Source organism: Epinephelus moara, chromosome 14, assembly GCF_006386435.1.
Source record: "Epinephelus moara isolate mb chromosome 14, YSFRI_EMoa_1.0, whole genome shotgun sequence".
Classification (NCBI taxonomy): Eukaryota; Metazoa; Chordata; class Actinopteri; order Perciformes; family Serranidae; genus Epinephelus; species Epinephelus moara.
Genome location: NC_065519.1, coordinates 18,710,108 through 18,733,330, shown reverse-complemented (window position 1 = coordinate 18,733,330; position 23,223 = coordinate 18,710,108). Strand labels below are relative to the sequence as shown.

The following is a 23,223-nucleotide window of genomic DNA, read 5'->3' as shown; positions in this document are numbered from 1 at the left end:
TCTTCCCCTCTCCAGGTTCAGACGTCGCTCTGCCACAAAGACTAACCTTAATGTAGACAAAGCCAAGTCGGCAAATCTTTGCGCAAGCAACATGCATGCACGCACACAGTTTTAAAGGAAGGAGGTACACAGAGGGAGCAAGGCGTTTTTCAATGCATTTAGATGAGACCTTTAACAAAGGTCCCTAATGCAGATATCAATGAACCAAGGGACTGGGCTATCGGAGCGAAATTGGTTGACGGAGGGATGTCACCCCTGTGCATGAAAAATGATGGATCCCATTTGTAAACTTCTCCCCTACCCTGCTTGCCCCCTCCTCCCCTCCTCTACCCCCACACACGGACACACGCATCCCCCCCCTTCATCACCTTCTCCTTCTCTGGTTATTAAACAAGGAAGCGAACCCATGACTTTTGCTGACAAATAACAAGTGGTCTGGTAAAATTGGCACTTTACTGGCCATTTCATCCGACTGTCAGTGAGCCCACAGAGGACCTGTGAGATTTCAGTGATGACAGAATAGATTAACATCATGGACTTTGTTTTTCATCTTCCTTTCATTTTCCATACTACCCTCCGAGGACATCAACAAAACGAAACCAATATCTACAAACCTTCAAACAAACAACCGGAGCTTTCAAAATATTAGATTTTGTGTGTTGGATTGGACAATCTACTGTTTCTTTCCACTCACTCCATGGCGACACCTATATCCATCTATTCTGACGAACAGACTGCCACATTACAACACGCACTTTTGTTGTACCCTGGAATAAAATAGATTTATGTTTCATATATAAAACCTCTCACTTTTTGAAAGCGCGAGGCTAAGGTCTGGATGCAAACACCAACACGGGCCATGCATAATACAACAATTTACAGAGCTTGCAGAAATCATGCTAGGCATATAAAGTGTGATAAGCAACATAATATGCATACTGAGCATTTCTAAGGAAACAATGATATATTGCTAATCATCCTAGAATGAATTACTGCATGTTTAAAAGCGGTGCGTTGAGTCAAAGGTGCCGAGGTTAATATAGGCAAACAGGCATCTCTGCTGGAAAATGAAAACTTCCCAGTGGAATGAGATGGCCAGCCTAAACGCTGACATTGTGTTTTCAAGTGATGGAGTGACTTTGGGAGGGTCTGTGGTCGGCCAGTGTTGAAAGCTGTGCCTTGAGGGTAAGGGGTAAATTTGCTAAGTTAATCACATAATGAGGCCAATTAAACACGGGAGAGCCCAGGTGAAGTGGGAGCTGCCACAGAGCCTCCAACAAATGAGGCCCTGCTGATTCCCTCTCTGGACAGAAGCTGGACAACCCAGTTTCAGCTCTGCTAATCCTCTGCTAAGTATTCACTTCAACACTTATACAGTGTATCTTATTAATGTATGTACAGTATGCTGGATTATGTGTCTGTATCGGGTGAATTAACTTAGCAAGAATGTGTACATTAACATCCAGAGTAGCCAGGATTAGGGCTGTGACGCATGATTATTTTCAGTATCCTATGTTTACTCTATAAAAACGTGTGAAAGCAGTGAAAAATTCCCACTGCAATGATGTCTTTGTCCAACCAACAGTCCAAAACACAAAGATATTTAATTTTTAGTGATATAGAAAAGTTGCAGATCCTCAAATTTTGCTTGTTAAATGACTTAAAGTCCCTGAAAATCCTTTTTCCCAGGTTCCTAATTGCTTATCTGCATTTGTGTTTTTATTGTTGTGCTTCTAACTAGTTTGAAGTAAATATAACTTGGTTGGGATATCTTGATGTCGCATACTTCTGTAAACCAGTTAGGATTTAGCAATATTTGAAGCAAAATCTCATTGTAATTGTTTTCTTGTGTTGCCAGCTGGCAGTCACTCTAAGCAAACTACACCCACACAGCCCTGATGATGTAGATTAGCTTCATCTGTACTGAGTTTTAAAGTGTTAAACTCGAAATGAAAAATACCAAAAACTTTTACTCTGGGTGTTGCCTAGTAGTCATGAATATTTAATACTTTCCAGAACAACTTCCTTAAGATTTGAATTACAAATTAGCACCCCTACCACTTCGCTAAAAGATTTTGTTTCTAGGATGGCAAAGGTATGACTTGCCCCACTGCCCTTCTGATTGGCTAGTACTTGCTGTCTTTGTTGGTTAGGTTTAGGTAAGAGAGGTAAGATTGGCCTAACCAAGCAGAGTAAGTCAGTGTAGGACGGGAGTGCCTGTCCTGCGTCATTCTCATATCTGGCTGGATGCACACTTATTAACTTCTGTGTGATCTGCGTTGTGTTCTACAACTGTGCTGACTGAAGGAAGGACCCAGACCACATGTGAGGACTGGTTGCTCCTTTAATGTTTTCTGTATGGTGGTTGTATGTCTCTCCTCTCAACTAGTGCAGCGCGGACTGAGAGTGGTGCTGCCCGACGTCAAAAACCGTGATCTCTTAAAGTGAAAGTACATGTATTAACTTTTAAGTTTGAAAAGGTTACAAAATACACCTTGAACGAAAACAAAACAAAGGTTCTTCAATATTAATCAGGATTTGGTGAAACTTCTCCATAAACATAAGGATATAATTTCAATTTAGTTACACTAGGTTGGGTTTAGGAAAAAAATCATGGTTGGGTGACATGTCAATACGTTCTTACTTGACTTAAAATAACTCAGTCACTACATTTACATGCAGTAGTCAAGCTCAGCTCATAGCTCGGCTAATCAGTCAAGTCGGACTTCTCGTCTTGTCTGAGTATACATGCAGAAGAGAAAATCAAATTTCTGACCAAGTCCGTCTGACTCCGCCTTGATAGTTGGCGCTGTGTCCTTTTTAATATAGTGCGTATTGAACTAGTTCCGGTTGACCCAAAGAGAAAGCTAACGATGAATGAAATTGGAAGAGCAGGAATGTAATTTCCCTGTCCATCCAGAGGTGCGTCTTCTGCTTCTCGGTTGCCATAGTGTTTGTTTGTTTGTTTGTTTTTCTGGGAGTTACTGCACTGCTATGTACTGAACTGCTGCTACGTCATCTCCTTCTTCTTCTGGGTGAAAGCCTGCGAAAGTAAAAGTGGTGCATGCGCAGAACGCAGAGTCCGACTCAAGTCGTACTAAGTGGATACATGCAGCAATAGCTCAATTTTCAATTGAATTATCTAGGTGTGTTAGTCAAGCTACGGATAGTCCAATTTCAGTCGGACTAAGATGCATTTAAAAGTCAGGTTTCAGTTGGACTAAGACAATAATTCGATTTCCTCAAGCTGCATGTAAACCGACTGTTAACTTCTGGTTTCACACGGGACAAGAACCCCGGTCTCTTGGGTCAAAGTTCTATGTTTGTTTGGCCTGTCAATCACCCCAAACCTTCTTCCCTTTACAGACTTTGTCGTTCTTTATACTTGCGTGACCTGACTTCCTCCTTTGCTCCTGTGATATCACAGACAACAGTCTGCAGCGCATACAGTAAGTCACATGACTACAGCCTGCTGGCTCACAATAAAGTGCATCATATACAAACTATAGTGAATTTTTTCATAGGTATGAACAGTAAATGGGAGCAGCCTGACAGGAGGAGTGTTGCGCAGTCTGTCACTCGAACCTTGAACAACACCGAACCCATTTCACCTGAACTTCTGCTGAGATTGATCAAATATATCCTGACACTGCACCTCTTCATCACAAACAAGCCTTTCGACGGTGAGCCTGTGCTCGGTCCCAGTGATTATAACTGCTGGAAGGTGTTGTTGACAAGAGTATCTGAGCGTTCGAGTGCTCTTGGAGACTCTACGGGAGGATAAATCACTCCAGCGGCAATTAGACTTCCCTGAGTGCTTCCTGCATACCTGTAACTTCACAGGCACAGCAGGTCTGAGGTCAAAGATCGTGAGGGTTATGCACTGAACAAGATGAATGGCAGTGAAACAGTATATTCATGTGCCATCCTCTTACACATAAGAGTGTTAAGAGCTCTATAATCTTGGAGTGGCGCCCCCCCCTTCTAAACCATTTCTACTTCACGTACGGTTCGAAGGGTTGGCGCATTATGACTCCTCGCTTTATGATACAGAAAGTTCTGCTTTACCTGTTCATCGACTGTGAGCTGAGGCCCGTGGGTGTGCAGGTTAATTTTAAATGCAGAACAGAACCAGCCAAGGATAGAATATCGTGCTTGCAAGCTGTAGGGCGACCATAAATGAAAAGCTGTATCACTGTCACTGACACAACACAAAGCAATAAGGAACTGCAGAGAGAGCACTGCATTAAAACATGAATACATGAGCAGATATATGGACACTAATGAAAGAATATTTCATCGCCATCAAGGGTTTATAAAAAGGCCCACCACTCTGCCCACCACGATCCACTAATCTGGATGTAGAGGATTTGCCCAGAGTAAGATGGACAAGGGAAATTAAGGCAGGCACATTTTTACCAGATCATATTGCGATGATTTGTTAATAAAATGCAAAGCGACAGGCTAGATGTGAGACAGCGACTAAAGCGCCGCCATGATTTAGACTTAATCCGTCATTATCCTGCCTTTGAAGTGACCTCGCTGTGCATGTTCCCACTGTGACCCAGAAGCACACTCACAGCGTCTTCATTAGCCAGGATGAAACAGAGCCACAGCGCACACGACTTTGATGTCCCGTCCTGTCCACACAGACCCACAAACAGACACACACACATACACATACAGGACACCTCACACATCACAGATATCCTTATCACTGACTACACTGAGGCATGGAAAAACATTATGGTTTTTAATCAATTATGGCTCTCACCTTTGGGGCAGCACATTCATTACATATGATAGGAGCAGCTAAGGGACAATATTCCAATTGCGTGCTGAGATTGAAATGAAAGAAATTGTATGGTTAGAGGGTAGACAAAGACTGCAATTTCGCACAGCCGAACATCCCTGGCTGGATTTACATATGTCCACACAAAAGGCCTATGCCGCATGTGATTCCGCTGATATAATTTATGCGTGCCCGGTGATTTATCATCCTTAGATCACTGTGTAGAAATCAAGCACAGATCTCCTAAAGAGGTCCATGCATGCTGCCGGTAAATGATAGCTGTTGTAAAAGTTTATCATGGCAATGAAATGGAACGAATCCATCAAAAAGGCACAGGTTGCCGTCATGCAAAACGATGCCCAATCAGAGGCAGTTATTTGGTAGGAGGTTAAAAAAAAAAAAGATTGAATACATGCAGCACATGCATGCAGCAACAACAGCAGTCTTTGTTGATAAACAATTACAATACTTATAATTGAAAAAGGCAAGTGGTGTGGAAGTATTAAACAGGACGTTTCAAACAGTTAATCTGTTAGTTCATGAAGCATCCCAGATGTGCTGATAATTAATGTTAATGTACTGGTATGGAAGATGTCCATACAAAGCGGTCCAGTCAGCTTAACAGCAGACTAAACAACAGCAGAGATCTGTTAAGAGTTTAAGTGCTCTACTGAATCCACATGTGAAACTATGTACAATAACAGGTTAATTATGTGGGATGCTACTTCCCACTTTAAGTGGACTATTTTTTACCATGGTAGGTTAAGTGTGGTTGTTTCAGCGTGAGCAGTAAAAGGCAGTTGGAAACGGGAATTAAAGATATCAACAGACCGCATACAATATTCAAGGGAAGCCTAAATCTCATATGAGTCTCTGCTTAGTAAAGAAAGATAAACATTTGGAAGCTTCTGCTCAAATTGCCTCGTCCTTCAGACCTGCTAACATACAAACATTACATGGCGAGCCGATGAAAGTGTACAAGAGTCTAGTTTGGTCTAGTCTGGCTCCATGACTGAAACAACTACCATCTTGTTTTTGAGTAAATGTTGATGAGTAAATGTGTTAAATGTGTGAATATAACTGTCTTTTATATTCCAACTCTGTACGTGGATGCACCGCTGTCAAGCTAAAACCCAGTTCAGACCAAAGATTCGGGACGAGACGAGTTAAAACAGGCATCTACTTGCATTGCGCCGTTCTGCAATGTTCTAAAAACCTGCCGGATCACATCAATGCAGCTCGATGAGATGGTGTATCATCTCTATGCAACAACTCTCTGTACTCCTGTTTTGATATCCAGCTTTTCAGACTTATTTTGTGGCTGAATATAATTTGCAGTTTTTTAAAATAGTGATGTGAGATACTGGCTTCAGCTGCATTTGTAGTAGTTATGAAATGGTGAAAGACAAAAACAAAACGAGCATCAGATGGACTGTATTCATAATAAATATGCCACAATAATATAGGTCAGAAGTGCACCGACACACCATGAGGATGGAAACAGAGGGCTCTGCAGGGATGGAGCACCTGCCACAGCAAGTGAACACACCGTCTGCAGTCATTTTGACTTGACCAGTGGACTTCACTACAAGCAGATTGGCTGTAGAAACAGGCGATGAGCTTTATGTGTTAAAACCAGCCGCAAGAGGTTTGACCAGTGGAGTTGCAGGTGACACCATCAGCTAGCTTAAATCCAGCTCAGATGGCAAGCTCACACTGCTGCAACTTTTCTCTGCAACTTCTAAAACAGTTTGGTCTCGTCATGAATCTTTGGTCTGGACCGGACTTAACATTGCTAAGTAACTTTAGATAACTTTAGCTACTATTTTCTACGTACTAAGTGAACTGTTTCCAGAAGTCTGGTGAAACGCTGTTTAACATCTGGGTTGTGGCTAAAAACACGACAAATTTCGACACGACAGACTTCTTTTTTCAAATATAACTTCTCCCTTTAAGTCCTTTCCATACTTAAAGTGGCCCTTGTGTTTTCCCAATTTGTTTAATTGGAACAGGCGTAAAGAGCGCAAATCATAGGCATTTGTACAGTGTTAAAAGTCTTTGCTTCCAGTTTCCTGCCCTCCATCTCGACAGTGCACTGATGTATGACGTCATACACTATGGGAGGAATTTAAAGTGGCCAAACCTCGTTGGTTTGATATAATTAATTTGGTCTAAAAATCTTCAGAAGATCAAGACCCTGAACTCAGTATTGACACTGAGATATGGTTGTCAAGGCTGAAGTTCCCTTAGCAAGAAATTATTATTATTGTTTTAAAAAAACAACAACTGCTACATTAAATTTAAATACACTGGAATATATCACAATGTGTCCACTGTTTCCAGGGTAAATGTTAACAAAATAAATGACTCACTATGTAAATTAATGTATGTATATTGAAGCGTACAAGCCTACAACAAAATGTGTGATCCTTAAAGAAAGAACCCATCTGTGTATTTGGCACACAGTCTGCTGGAGTCTACTCCCTTACAAAAAAAAAGGTGCGAGCACCCATGCGGTTAGCTGCACAACACACATGTTTGCTGCACGGTGTAGAAGTAGATTCCTTTCCCCAGGCAATGGCCCGTCAGGCCAGACAAGCAGGCCGGGTGTTAAAGTGTGAGCCGGGTACACAGAGTAACAACAGGGCCATCTGCCCTGGGAATGCACACATCCATCTTACTAAGGACAAGCCAGTCTGGGAGCAGATAAAGGAAAACAAGGGGGTGGAGAGGGAAAGAGAGGGAGACAGAGAGAGTTAGAGGGGGAGAGGAAAGGAAGCAGTTGGGAAGGAACAGGGAAAAAAACTTGTATACGTGTGTGTGTGCACAGTGTTGGTGGCGGATGGGAGGTGCAAAGGAGCAAATGAGTGAAGACAAGGTGAGAGCAAAGAGAAGGGAGCAGTTGATGTAACAGTAATCTAGACTGGTGGCACCATCTGCAGACAGTGAAGGCTGAACAAATTACATAACCACAATATGAAAGTGTTATCTCTCACGATGCTGTGATATTAGCAGGCATACAAAAGCCTGGAGTGGACATTAAAGGGACCTGTTATGCTCATGTTCATGTTCAAACTTGTAAACATGTTGTAGCAGAATTCCAAAATACAAGATTTACTGGTTAAAAAAATATTTTCCTTGTACTTTCTGTGGTGGAACACCTGTATTTTTTCCCTTCTGTCTGAGACTCTCCCTTTTAGCTCCTGTCTCTTTAAGCCCCCTCCTGAAAAAGCCCAGTCTGCTCTGATTGGTCAGTGTTTCCGGGTCTTCTACATCTCAGCATTTCTGCATTGTCATCACAGCCTGGGAATGACTGAAACAGAGTATAGTGGCACTTTCTACCATAAAAAATAACAACTGGACATGCTCCAGCAGGAATATGATCCTGAATCAGGGAATAATTAACAACATCATCTACCAAGATTGCATTTTTCCCTTACATAAGCATGTAGCTACATGTAGCAGTGTACTTGACTAAGTATATTGGCAATTTCTCCCTTTAAAAATAATAAATAAAAGCTTCAAAACACAACCAGACATGTTCAAGCAGGATTATGATCCATAATTGGCAAAAAATTAACAACTTCATCAACCAAGATGACATGTTTCCCTGACATAAGCATGTAGCTACATGTAGCAGTGTACTGGCAGCCGGTGAATGACTGTGTATAGCGATAATTTCTTCCTTTAAAAATCACAAATAAAAGCTTTAGAACACAACCGGACATGTTTAAGCAAGAACATGATCCACAATCGGGGATATAATAACAACATTTTTACCTAGATTATGTATTTCCCTGATGTAAGCATGTAGCTACATGTAGCAGTGTAGGCTACTACTGTAAACACTTGCAGTAGCGTGCCTGGAGCAGATGACTTTGTAAAGAAATCCTTCATGATTTGATGTCATCTTGTAGCCAAAGTGGAAACAGACTATTCAGAATGGTCTGGAGCCTGGGTTTTTTGCTCAGTCATGATCAGGGTTCGACATAACCGATGGCCCGGGGCCAATCAAAAAGTATGTCGGGCAAGTTGACTGACAGGTCACAGTGACACTGTAAGGCTTTTTTTGTCAGGGGAACAACTCCAGCGGATTTTTATCCCACTTTTCTCGAGCCTTCAGTGGATTTATTGGGCTTTTTGGCCAAAGGTGCCCTCACCTTTGCTCATGCAATGAAACACCGGAGGAGGGGTAAACGTGCCGGTGCGCTTGTGCGTCTCCGCCAACGCGGACACCGCACACCGCTGCCATGCAGGTATATTTCTCTCCAGTGTGCGTTCGCTGGCCAGTAAACTGGATGAACTTCAGCTACTGATGGTGAAAAACGGATACTTTTCTACACCTGCAGTTTTGTGCTTCACGGAGACGTGGCTGTGTGGATCGATACCGGACTCTGCAATGCAGCTGACAGGCTTCCAAATCTTGAGCGGATCGTAACACAGAACTCAAAACTAAAGGTGGAGGTATCTGTTTTTATACTAACAGTGGCTAGTGTAATGACGTAACAGTGATCCAGTAGCACTGCTNTGCGTTCGCTGGCCAGTAAACTGGATGAACTTCAGCTACTGATGGTGAAAAACGGATACTTTTCTACACCTGCAGTTTTGTGCTTCACGGAGACGTGGCTGTGTGGATTGATACCGGACTCTGTGCTGCAGCTGACAGGCTTCCAAATCTTGAGCGGATCGTAACACAGAACTCTCCGGCAAAACTAAAGGTGGAGGTATCTGTTTTTATACTAACAGTGGCTAGTGTAATGACGTGACAGTGATCCAGTAGCACTGCTCTCCTGATCTGGAATCTTTTTCAACTGCAAACCTTTTTACTCCCCCCGTGAGTTTGCTTCATTCATTCTGGTCGGTGTTTACATCCCACCGCAGGCCAACGTGCAGGAGGTAGGCTACAGCGCACGCTCGCCAACCAGATAGGCTAATGTGGAGCGGACTCCTTAGTTATTGTCCTAAGTGTTCATCAGTGTTCAAATGTTATGTTGAACACTGATGATACAATATTATTGTGATTTAGACACTGTGCAATATACTGAGTATTGCCATAACATACTTCAGGCTGCCCCTGGTAGGTTCAACCTTACCAGATTGGTATGACGAAAGTCAGCACACTGGCCCTCCAGGCTTTGGGGTTGGGCATGGCGCTAACGACGCCACCCCATGAAAAAGACATTGTTACAGAAACTGCAATGAGCAAACTATTGGCATCAAGCACTTAGTAGACCCCAGCAACCAACACGGTGGCAGGATGACCACTCCTGATATAAGCCAAAAGGAAATAAGGAGTGTGAAAGAGGGTCTACTCGGGCCAAAATCCAAGATCCGCCTTGGAACATGGAATGTCCGAACCACGTACAAGACCACCAAGACAGCATAAGTTCTCAATGAGATGAAACGATATCACCTGGACATAAGTAAAAGTCACTGGCCTGGCTACGGACACCAAGTGCTGCATGATGGATCTGTCATCCACCATTCAGGCCATGAGAATACCATAACATACGTTGCTAAATATTGCAATTCATGACCTTTGTTCAACTGCAAATCATGTCCCTAGGAAAAGTTTTCAGTCTGTTCATCTCACTTTAATCATCTTTACTGTGGCAAAATGTATCTAGTGGACTGAAAGACAATTGATTTAATTAGTCTAGAGGGCGACCAAAAGTTTAATTTCTATTTGCAATATAAATAATTTATATAATTGGCGTCCGTGTAATTACCATGCAAAATATAGCTGTATCGATTTTTCCCCCACCCCTACATTTCAGGCTTAATTCTACAAACTACTACAGATAAAAGTGGGACCCTTATGAGAATGTTTTCATTAATATTCACACTTTTGTTCATAATCCCTTATGTATTTGCAAAAACAGATTGCTCCTCTCTTTTATTTTCAAGCATGACATCAGCAAGGTCAGTCGAGAGGACAGCAGTATGTCTCGGCTCCCACCGTCATCCCCGCTTCATAACCATCTGGATATGACTGCAAACACTGCAGTCAGCAATCTGGGTGCAGTGATATCATCTCGCATTCTCCATTTGTTTTTATTTTTAGACTGTTTCCTCATCACTGTATAATCAGTATATATGGCCTCACTGATATAGCACTCTTCTGCCCTCCTCGCTCACTCTCTCCCTCTCTCTGACTCCACATTACCTTATCACACTGAGAGCTTTTAGCTGTGCTTCCAGCCATTAGCTTCAGACAGTGGGCAGCTACCAGCCTGGAACGGAGAGAGAGAGAGAGAGAGACAGAGAGACAGAAAGAGAGGGAGAGAAGGGGAAAAAGTGGCCTCCTGGTGGCTACGGATGATGTCAGTGGCAAAAAGGTCTTTTTATAACACCACCTGTCCATTTCGCCCGCAAGGAGGCTCGATACAAGTCTCTAGGCATGTGGAGACCTCTGTATAAAATGACCTTCATGGCAATTTTCATTTCACTTACACAACATACAAAAGTTCATACGCACTTTTGTCCTATTCAGGCTGTAACTAAAGTGCCCTTTAAAACTTCCATAGCAGTCAGGACATGCCCTTGAGCAAGGCACCAAACCTGAACTGCACAAAAGCAGCTTGCACATGCTGTAAAGAGGTGTTTGTGATTAGTTTACCTGGATAAAAGTTAAAAATGAAATGTGCTCTGTGTAAAGCATGCCTCACATATTATTTTGAGTGCTATCGAGTAAATGCCATTAATAATCACTGTAATCGTATCGCAGCAAGGGAATGGAATTAGCATGTGCCCATTATTTCTAACTTGACTGACTGAAACAGACCTGAACCACTTTAGCTTCAAGCCTCCTCTCAGAGCAGAATAGCTGATTTGACACCACGTTGAGAACAATTGCTCGGCTGCTTACTGAAGCGTTCGAGACGGTCAGAGGCCGCCATGTGAGACGACCGACGTGTTATTGACAGATGGCCAGTCTCCGGCCCTCCACAGGAGACTTCTAAACAACAACTACTGGATCCACCAAGGTGATCCTCACATCGATATCAATCAATTATTCACATATTTGTGCCGGCTGGTGAAAAAAGGCAGCCCGACCGCGTTTCACAAGTGCCAGACCGACATGCATTTTGTAAGAGGGAGCCCAGCTATTACCCTGTGTTTGATCCTACAGTTGTGGTGAGCTAACTTTCGCACTGTCACAGCGTGACACAGAGCTGCGATTAAGTGGGTCAATGATTCTTATTGTCTGCATTGCAGCCATTAGCTTTTATGGAAGAATACATCACACGCGCAAGTTCTATATTTGAAGTAACACGCAGAGAGGCCTGTTTTATTCATTTTCAAATTTCTTTCGACGCAAAACCGAGGTCAAGCCTTAAACTTTTCTGCATACTAAGTGCACTTGAACTGAATACATAACTAGGGAGGCATATTTTTATGTGTGGGCGCCTCAGTTATGGTACATGCTGGAGAGGAAGAAGTGGCAGTAGCAATAGTACTGTAGTTACACAAGCAGCTGTGTCTAGTGGCTTTGGCAGTACTTGAGGGAGATCTAGTTTATTATTCCTTGTTTAGTCAGCCTCTCTGGACTTTTTCCTTGAAGTGCTTCATATGAAGTGTAAAGTAAAGCGCAACTACACTGTGTTTAATATGAGGTGCTTTGGTTTGCTTTAGTACATACCATCACACACGCTCTCCGTCGCTCCCTCATGTTACACAGAAATATTAAAGCTGTGCCCCGAGGTCAACGGCAACAGCCCTCATTCCACCCATCACTGTGCCCTTGTGTTCTTCATAGCCGCCACTATGAGAGGCAATGATTCATTCTTTTGATCCACTCCAATATCATTAAGTTATTAGTTGATTTCAGTGGATTTAATCAGCATAGTAATTCCTCTCCATGGGAAGATAAGTCTCTCTCAAGAGCAGTTACGCCGTCCACTATGCCTGCTGATTAGACACAAGCCCCCAAAATAATTCATCAGAAAACTGCAAAAAATAATTTATCAAAAGTGCTTCTCACAAAACCCGCTCAGGACCTTTGCTTCTTAATAATTAAACTCCGCAATTAGGCATCTTACCATGCACTCAGTGTGAGGCTCCATGTAATATTCATAACCATACATAATTATGCAATATATTCACTGAAATAAGAGGCCATATATTCACGGTGGGGCTGTCAAGAGGCAAGACATTTTTATTTGGTTTATAACACTGTTTCATCTTATACATGAGCAGCTGGCTTCTGGAGACGGAAGAGAACGAGGACGTCTGGTCTTTAGCAGTCTGACACTGTGTTCTGCGGCTCGGAAGAGGAGGAGGAGAGAAAGAGAGGGAGATAAGCACTGAGTGGTGATGCGTTCACCATGGGAACCACTAATATCAAAGTCTATCTGCAGGACACAACAAAGACGTACCTTAGTGGGATCATACATTGACCACAGTCAACACAAGATGCAGGAAGAAAGAAGAGGCATTAAATCAAAATGGAGTCGGGACGAGGTGCTGTCTCGGGATGTATTGTATGATAAATTATACATAATGCTCATCCCAGCATGGTAAAGAACTATAGAAAAAAAATGAAGTCCCGAAGCCCTTGATGGTGCCTGAAGCAAATAAGCAACAGCAGCAGTCCACAGTGGACACACTATGTGGACAAGGTTGGCTTTCATCTTGAGACGCAGTTCAAAGCTATACGGGCTACGCGCAGAACAAACTGGCAATCAAAGCTAATGTGTAACTGGGCAGTGGTGCACTTCACAGAGCCTGTCGTGTCGAGTGCAGCGGAGATCACACGCAGACGCCTCTCTCACATCACAATGGCTGATTTTCAACATACGCTCTTTGAGAACTTATTATTTCTCAACATGTACATGTAAAAAAGAAAAAAGAAAGAAGAAGAAACTTATTGCTGTTGGGAGCTGCTGTCTTTTGAAGGCCCTTTCATGACATGTATATGATGAATGAGAAGAAAAGCATACATTTTCCTCCAACTTTACTGTAGTTAACAAAGGCTTTCAATCTCCCACAGCGAAGCCATCCCCAAGGATACTGTTTGCTCCACGAGGATGGGTGAATGAAGCAGAGGATAAATATGTATTCTGTATCATAAGACGTACTGTAGAGGACTAACATCCACAGAACATGTGATTACTTTAGTGTTGTAAATACCACAGAGCTCTTTGTGGAGGGATTTCAGAAGCACTTAATATCCACACCAAGCATCTGTACTGCTCACAAGTTGTTATACTAATAACATGGCACATGCTGTATCCCCATATGGTTCCTGAACACTGCTGTGCTCTGTATGGAGCCCTACTACACTCTGCATTGTGCGTCATGCATTTAAGATCACAAGTTAAAGGTACACTATGCAGGGACTGCCGGTTATTGTTTGTCAATAGTGTGGCCAACAAAAGCAAAAGTGAAAGGCAACCCCAGATTCATTTCACTTCATTTTCAACTCGCTATACTTTTGCAATTTTTTTAGGCTGTGCGTGCAATTTTCGTAGCTTCCTCTGAGATGCCTGCTGCTTACAGTCTGGCATGTGACTGATACCACTTCATGGGTACACAGGTATCAGACAGTTGAATTCAATACTTTTTAATACCCTTTCAAGACACCTTTTAACCAAATTCAGGACAGATTTTTGGACAAAATATGTTTCACTTATCTGAGCATTGCAGGTAAGCATTGCAGGTAAACAGTACATAGCCAATTAGTGAAGTCAATCTACATTTTGCCAACAGGTAAGTGAAAGTATGAGGTAAAATGGCAGTATTATAGTATTTTAAAGGTTTGTAACATTAGAAATGTGGACTTTTACGTAAAAATAGCTTCTCTCATTTTCATAAAAATACATTAAAAGATGTATCAATGAAATTTGATAAAATATTTATAGCAGTTAAGACCTCAGAAATTCAAATTTAAAACTATTCAGTGGCTTTTAGGACCTTATTGCTGTGACATTGAATTTATTTAATTTTAAGACTTAAAGGTACACTATGCAGGGATTGTCAGTTACTGTTTGTGAACAGTATCGCCACCAAAAGGTTAAGTGAAAAGCAACCGCAGATTCACTTCACTTGGCATTTCGACTTGCTATATTTTTGCCATTTTTTAGGTTGTGTCTGTGATTTTTGTAGCTTTCTCTGAGAAGCCTGCTGATCGCTACCATTTTCAGGGTGTCTACAGCTATCAGACAATTCAATTCAATGCTTTTAAGTCCCTTTCAAGACACCTTTTAACCAAATTTAGGACAAATTTTTGGACAGATCATGTTTTACTTGCAGGGTAGTAGTACATAGCCTATGTCTGCAGAGGTAAGTGTTATGTAGGAATATGGTTATTAGAGTGAGTTAAGCTGATTGACATTTTGTCAACAGATAAGTGCAAGTGATAGTATTATAGCTTTTAAAGTTTTGTAACATTAGAAATGTGGACTTTGACATGAAAAAAGCTTCACTCATTTTCATAAAAATAAATTAAAAGATGTATAAATGAAATTAGTTGAAATGTTTGTCGCAGTTAAGACCTCGCAAATTTAAATTTAGGACTATTTAATGACTTTTAAGGCCTTATTGTTGTAACATTGAATGTAATGCATTTTAAGACTTTTTAAGGACCTGCAGACACCCTGATTTTATAAAGTCCCGACCTCAGCTGCACGCTGTGGCCAGGAACGTCCCTAACACATATGAGTTCATGCATTGTTTTTTTGTTTTTTTTAGAAAAATCCTGCATAGTATACCTTTAAATCAATGAGATCTTTTATTATATTATTTGTAATAGAACATACCTTCAGAAAGATGTCATGCAGAACAAAGCAATGAATGTTAAGGTTTCATGTTCCCTGCAAAAAAGAAAAGATAAAAAAAAAAAATGTAAACACTGAGAGTCACACCATCCTCTCAACACTTCTTACACTCAGTAACAAACAAACCCCGTGTGTTTTTCTGTCCCTGTCGTATGCTGCTCTGCAAAACAATGACCTTTTAGGATATGACACAATTTTACTGTCGGTATAATACAGATGTGATTAACATAAATAAGACTTAAAGTCAAATAGGCGTAAAGGTCGTCACTCAGGACTAGTCTCGGGTCCGCAGGGTGATTTACAACAACTTAATTTGACTGTGCGGAGTAATTTATCTGTGACAGAGCAAGCCATGCAACTCTCTGCGTGTCTTGCGCACGTATAGGCGACGATGTGCCATGACTGCACACATCTCATATCTACCCAATCAGTCAAGATGCTTTACAACTTCTGTCAGAGGCCCTAACAGTTCTCGTAAATTACAAGGCCATTGTACATGGTGCCAATAACTTTTGAAGGAGAATCTCAGCCAAACTGAACCCGGTGGTATCTCTGGCTGTTATGCGTGGAAGTCAAGATGGAATACCCCTGGTAAAGTATATGAAGGGGGCAAGGGAAGTACTTTAATGGTAGATTTACTTTCAAAAAAAAAAAAAAAAGCCTTCCTTTTTTCACTCAGCTGACAAATTCCTTTCAAGGATAAAAACTGGCCCAGATATTGACATTTTGATGCAAAGCAGGTGGCAGGCAGGTTTGATTCTGTTAGAGATCCCTTGCATTTCCTTTCACATCCCACTTCCCTTCCTCTACGGCTCTGAGTCTCCCGTTCAGCTTTGCATCTGTGTCATCTGCAGATCCACTGTGACAGCTAGGGAATGTGAGGCATGAATGATGCAGAACCATTCATAAACAGCAACAACAATATAATGTGATAGGGACAGAAAAACGAGTATGTGGGCCTGGAGTCTGCAAGCAATAATGTGCTATGATTTATTTCAAATGCCCCCCGCAGTGTCCATTGATATTCTGCAGGGAAATCAGAGCCAGTGCTAGATTGTATAAAGCTGCATCTCAACCTCTAGTACTATCAATATAAGGATAATTGAAAGAGAATACATGTACATACATAAAAATCATGCACATGTGTATAAAAAAACACTTGCTGTGAAGTGCTGTCTGTTAGGTAACTCTGCGCATATGTGCCTGCACATGTATTTGTGTACTTTTATGATAGCGTGAATGACACGTGAGAGAGGTAGGGAGCCTGCTGTTAGCGCAGGATGCAGTCATTTTCCCGGTGTCACACTGACAGGGCAAACCTCAGATTGAAGGGCAGACAGTGATAACCACGTGCAGGGATTCACATCCCGTTCCATTTAGCCAGCTTTGGAATTTTCACAAGGAACAATTGAGGATGCCTCACTACCAAACCCTGTGTTTTGTAGGCAATTACAATGAAATTGCCCGATCCAGCTGAAAGGCATATTCCCCCAACAAAAGAGAATGTCGAGCTCACATCATTGCTTTGGTTTGTGTTTTAACGCTATGTTATCTCCCCCCCCACCATAATCAAATGTGTCTAACACTTATTTTGTATTTTGTCAGATGTGTTCTTCTCTAGATCAATCAAATAAAAGTCAGACCATGCAATTCTACTTCGAATAAGAAGTCAGGGAGGGAAAAAAATGGATTTTCATAGTAACAAGGTGCATATCCCTCTCATTCTGTCTGAGTGGTTCCAAATTACAAACGACATGGGAAATATAAAGCGTAGTGAATAATCCCAGGCTCTCAGCATGGCACACCTTGATGCGCAGGTGTCTTTAATACTAGAATAAGTCATCTGAGATTGGGGAGGCAAAAAAACCCACTCAACCAGATGGTCTCCATAAAGCATGGCGTAAAGCTCTCCCAGATGTTGAGAGGTGGTTGCGGATCCGGTGACATGCAATGTGAGGGAGGAACTGGTAATGCAGAGTGTATTAGTGGTCTCTTTATGGGTGCATTAGGTGCCGTGGAGGGGAACGTGGGGGCCGCCGCCACTGCTGCCAGTGAGCTACTACCAGGCTTTATGCTTTGATGAACCTACCCTTGAAAAACTGGGACACCCGTGATCGCATTCTGCGGAACCTGGAACACACACCCCAGCCTTTAGCCTCCTGGAAAACATAAATCAGTTTCTCATATCATCATCTAGTCATATTCAATGCATATGCAGCTCTAATCGGTAAATCTGTCAGCTATCTCTCCTTTTAGTGATATATCAGATTCGTAATACTCTCCCACATATGCAATAAATCTCTGACAAAGCCCTTGTTTCTTAAAAATTCAAAGACAAGGCTGCATGAAGCAGAGAACTTCGCTTGAAAGAAGACACAGACACTGGAGTAGCGGCTCAGTTTAGGATGTCTCTGTACTGAAAGCTTCAGCGCATTCCAAAGTGTCATCTCTCTCCTTGCCACTAAACAGCGGCCCAGACAGGAAACCAGAATAAATTTCCCCAGTTCATTGTCCCCGCTGAGGACTAGCAGAACATCTCAGTCTGATTAATGGCTGTACACTGTCTAATGAACAGTAATTGAATGGTATAATGCAGTGGGTCCTTAAAAGCCCAGAGGAGTCGTCTTCCTCTGCCTCTCTCTCTGGAAATGCAAGGCGGTGACATTGTCTCCAGTTGATTATAGTTGACCTTGCATGGGGAGAATAAGGCCTTTGAAACGGCTAACCTAAGCTCCGTGGAATAGGAGCACGGAAAAACAGCTGAAAGACAAATGAAATGGACTGGCATTGGAAAAGGAAAGGAATGGATCAATGCGGCGCTCAATAATGATTCGATTTTTTATCACAAAATTCTTAAGAAGAGGAAGACAATTGATCAAATATCCCTAGTCGTATTGGCATTTCTAACAATATTAATTAAGAAAAAATGCCTAGCTCACTGGTTGATAAATCAGCCAATATTGTTAAATCAAAACAAATGATAGTTGTAAACACAATGCCGAACCGGTGAGCACAAATCTACCCTTGTCCACATTTCCTCAAAGTGTATGACATCCACAACATAGACAGAGTCCCCCCTCATGAAATCAATCAACTCCTTAACAGAGTGCACTCTAAAGGAAAACCCAACCTTCAGAAAGCCCAACAAAAGTCAGTCAAGTGATTATAAGAAAAGCTTTGATAAATGTGCATCAGGCTCCAGCCCGCCATCCTTCGCTCTCTTCCACTGAGATAGCCTGCCTTCACTCCCAGCGGACATCTCCACTTGGCAGAGATGCTGAATCTCGTTATTCTTTATTTGGCCTGGACCGCACAGGTCAATATCACGCGCGCACACGACTGCCTCACCGGTGTGCTGTCTGTAAATGTATTCACTATTTAAATTCAATGCAATAAATCATTTAAAGCTTCGGCTGAAAATGTAATCATGTAATTGAATTTGGTCATCAATATCTACTATATACATGCACATATAGCGAGTGCACGGGGCATTTCGCGAGCACGTATGAGCGCCGGAGTGGAAGGAAATCTGTCCGAACTCGGCTCAAAGTATGAGTCATAGCGGTGCAGCTATCCCTCGTTATTATTCACAGCCCTTTAAATGATGAGGTTGCTGACAATGAGACAGCGACAGCCTGTTTGGCCTCAGAGGGAAAATAGGAGAGCATGCATCAGTGGTGTTATATTTTAAGTTCGGTAAGTCTCACCTGCAGCATCGTTAATTCTGTTCTGATGACAACTTGTATGAATATACAACCGTCTCATTCTTATGCAAAGTGAAATGTTGGTAAAGTAGGTGTTGTGATCAAGGCTTTCCTTTAAAATCTGCTGCAACTTTCCATAGTTTAGGGTGAGATTACATCCTTGAATTTAGTGAGGACACGATTCTACCTACCTTCTTCTTATGTCAGTCTTTGTTAAGTGTCAAATCTAAAAACTGCTTGGCGAGATGATCATTGCAAAAAAGTAGCTGAGCTCGTATTATTATGATCATTATTATTATTTTCCATTATCTAATAGTCTCTCCCTGCAATCTATAGCCAATCTGAATCAGCAACATTCCTGTATGACTAAAAGTGATAAGCAATGAATTAAGCTATTGATGAGGTCTTTAGCCGGGGTCATAACTGGCCCCAAGAAGTCAATAATTACCCCGATAAGAATATCTTTATTACAAAAGTGCATACGGCAGCATAACCATCACCACACCAAAACATTCCCCTATGGTGTAATTGCCACTGCTTGAAATTATAGTTTTCATTAAAACAAAATGTTCAAGGTTATTGATTGCTTAAATAAGACTCAATATCTTCTCATTTCAAAGCCGAATGAAATTGCTCGGAATAGTAATATCACCCAACTATTGTGCGCATTCATCACAGTTACACTGCTTCATATTGCCGTCCCTCGAGGATTATTAGAGCAAAAATAAGTGTATTTAAATGAGTGTAATTTCTAGGAACCACGGATCCATGCAAAAACATCTGTATACACAGCTCAGGCCTACTTCATCACTGCGAACGCACACAATCACCAGAGTAAAGGGCAGACATCAAATGCAGCCACATGCTGTTATGAGGCTCTGGTCTAATCACAAATGCACACTTCTGTGTATTTCCTAAGCTTGATGCTGCAGTATCTGTGGCTACAGCTGAGCTCTATAAACTCTATAATACTACATACTGTAAAGTTGCACCTGGGGCTCAGGTGTCTGTAATCCTGTGTCTCCTTGTGATAAATGCACAGTATGCAATGCACAGAGAGCACCATAGAGACAGAAAAACAACTTGCACACAAATGAGACAAAAGTATAGTTGCTGGAAGCACATCTACGTGGCGCTCTTGCAATTATGGAAATGGTGATCACCATAATTGCTGGTTAGACCATTTTTATGACCTAATCCCAAAGCAAATGAAACAATTGGACATAATAATAAAGTAAAAATGAACTAAACATGAAATAGGAACTACATGCAGCTCATAATAAGGGTACTTACATCCTTCCTGGAACCTGCAGACAAAGACCTCTGCAGACACAAGCTGTCTGAATCATGGAGGGAGGCCTTGCAGGGACTCGCAGAACAACTCCCATCCTTGTACTCCTCGTCAACTATCTTGGCCTCGACCTGCGTGGAGGGAGAAAACAAGATCCCCCTTGGCTTACACTGTACTGTGCTGCCGTATTGATTTTGCTAAATATTTATATATTTATGCAACTTGTTCTACTGAGCATTCTTAGTCTTATTCTGGGCAGAAAATGTTCTGCTGTACTAGAAGTGTATTCTTGATTCTTTTTGAAGCTGAAAAACAAAGAAAGGTTCAAGTTTAATAAGAGGAAAATGGGGCTACAGCGGCAGACACTTATCCATATAACCCAACTAAGCTTGTTGTGATGTTCATCAGCTTTAATATTTATGTTTGTCTTCACTGTCATTAAGCTCTAAAATTAAGATAAGATCATTTAGTAGCATATACTGAACTAAAATGGACCCAGCACAAGGCCAGGTGGCATTTTTTTTTATCTATAGTGATGTTGATAATAGTGTTTTTAGACTGGAATGAATTCTTACTTCCTGTCAGATAAATACTGTAGGACCAAGCAATTCAAAGACTGTATGCTAAAGACCTCATCAGGTTGCACTGCAGTATGGAGTTGTGCTTCACCTGATCAATAGGCAGGTCCACCTTCAACTGGCCGTCTTCCTGCACCTCCGCCGCTCCTGCCATCTCACTCCTTTTGTTTTGCGCATTGAACACGCTGCCCTCTGAGAAAAGTGATTAATCACAATTACCTCATCGGCTGGCAGCCACCGTCTCATTCTTCTGCACATTCATTCTCTCCCTTCTCTACACCCCTCCATCCCTCACTGCCCTCTCTCCCTTTGCCTCTCCTGTTCAACTTCACAAGAGATCAATGTCGCTGTCAAGCCATTTATTTATTTAGAGTGGTCCCACAGACGAAAGGGCCACTGAAAGCCACAGCTGCCCTGCCACGAATATGGCCGGCCAGCGTGAACTTTCAGTTCCAAGGGTTAGTTCCTGACAGTGACAGGTTGCTGCTGATGCATGTGGGGAATAGCTTATATGGCAACGTCACACTGTTTTTCCTTGTAAACAAACTCCTTTTTTTTGTCTCTGGCTGCTGGACGGGGTGGGATGTGAATAATTAAACACACTATTGAGCTTGAATCTACTTCAATAGCCTTAAGTAATTTCATTTAAATAATAAATAACAAAGCATGGTAGATTAATCAGTGATAAGACAAAGGAACAATGTATAGAAACATGTATGGTTAATAGCTCAAAGAGGCAATTATGCAGCTTCAAAACATGTAGAGTTCATTATGTTTTTCAGTCAGGCATTACACTTTTGGATCTCTTTCTAAACTCACACTAGTTAAGAAAAGGCAGAATGATGGAAGAAAGCTGGTGCCAAAAGCTGATCCTGTACCAGATGATGCTTGTGAACACTCAGAGCGATTGGGTTCAAAGAGGTGATTTGAAGACTTGTGAATTTCAGATTTCTAACTCTAAGGCCTTTAGTGAAGGGTTTTGTGGGCCAAAACCGTTACTATAGGTATGATCAATTGTCCAATATGTGTGGCTGCAAACAACAGCATCATCATGGGCACAATAAGAGTCAAATAGTCACTTCTATTTAATAATGTCAGCTATCTTGTTGTAACAAACAGTGGATTGCCCCATCTGGGTAGGGAGTGAGTAACCGCCCCAAGTGAAGGAGTATCTTGTAGGGATGCACGTGATTAGACGTCTAAACAATTAAACGTCCGCCCCCTCAGTCGATTAAACCAATTAGTGTTTTACTCATGTACAAGGCTGCTTAACTGTCATGCAGCCGCCTGCCGCTAGTGAGTGCTACAGAGCTGTCAGTAAGCTGTCCCCCCCCTTTCCTTTTTTAGACTGGGAAATTAGTCGCCAGGAACATCCCTAGTATCTTGACACTCTTGTTGACGCGTGAGGTTAAAATGGAGCATGAGATGGCGTGAGTTGGTGCAGTGTCAGCAGTCACGCAGGCGTTACACCAGACCATAGTGGTCACAAGGGATTTACCAACACATCTACATTCCAACCTTCACCTATGGCCACGGTCTTTAGGTAGTGACTGAGATTGCGGACACAAGCGGCTGCAGTAAGTATCCTCCGTAGTTTGCCTGGGCTCAGCCTTAAAGATAAGGATAGTTACGACATACGGAGGGAGCTCGGGGTAGAGCCGCTGCTCCTTCGCATTGAAAGGAGCCAGTTAAGCTGGTTTGGGCATCTGATCAGGAGGCCTCCTGGGCGACCCTCATTAGAGGTTTTTCTGGGCAAGTCCCACAGGTAGGAGGCCCCCCAGGGCATGCTGTATACAATCTGTAGAGATTGTATATCTCACCTAGCCTGGGAACACCTTGGGATCCCCCAGGAGGAGCTGAAAGACACTGCTGGGTAGAGGGACATCTGGAATACTTTGCTGAGCTTGCTGCCCTGCGACCAGGCTGGATAAGCAGATGAAAATAGATGGAAGGATACGAAAGGATGGCAGGTTTAATTTGTGACAATTAGCCTATCCATGTTGTATATGATATAATATAGGATAAGACTTTCAAGTCAAGGCACTGTACTACTGTGCACAGATGGTAAAACAAACACCCA

At 42.1% G+C, this 23,223-nt stretch overlaps 1 protein-coding gene across 3 annotated transcripts in view; it reads right to left on the bottom strand.

The window, feature by feature from the left end:
* Positions 1–23,223, bottom strand: part of LOC126401516 (doublecortin domain-containing protein 2) — a 64,778-nt gene that overhangs the window by 33,522 nt on the left and 8,033 nt on the right. The window contains exons 8-11 of one of the 3 annotated variants that reach the window (XM_050062845.1): positions 21,235–21,335; positions 20,568–20,696; positions 17,660–17,729; positions 15,553–15,606 (exon numbers count right to left, since the gene is read on the bottom strand). In XM_050062845.1, the coding sequence (XP_049918802.1) occupies positions 15,590–15,606; positions 17,660–17,729; positions 20,568–20,696; positions 21,235–21,335 (317 nt within the window). In that variant the 3' untranslated portion in view covers positions 15,553–15,589. The remainder of the gene's footprint in view (positions 1–15,552; positions 15,607–17,659; positions 17,730–20,567; positions 20,697–21,234; positions 21,336–23,223) is intronic. The other 2 variants (XM_050062848.1, XM_050062846.1) reach the window with 2 other exon arrangements.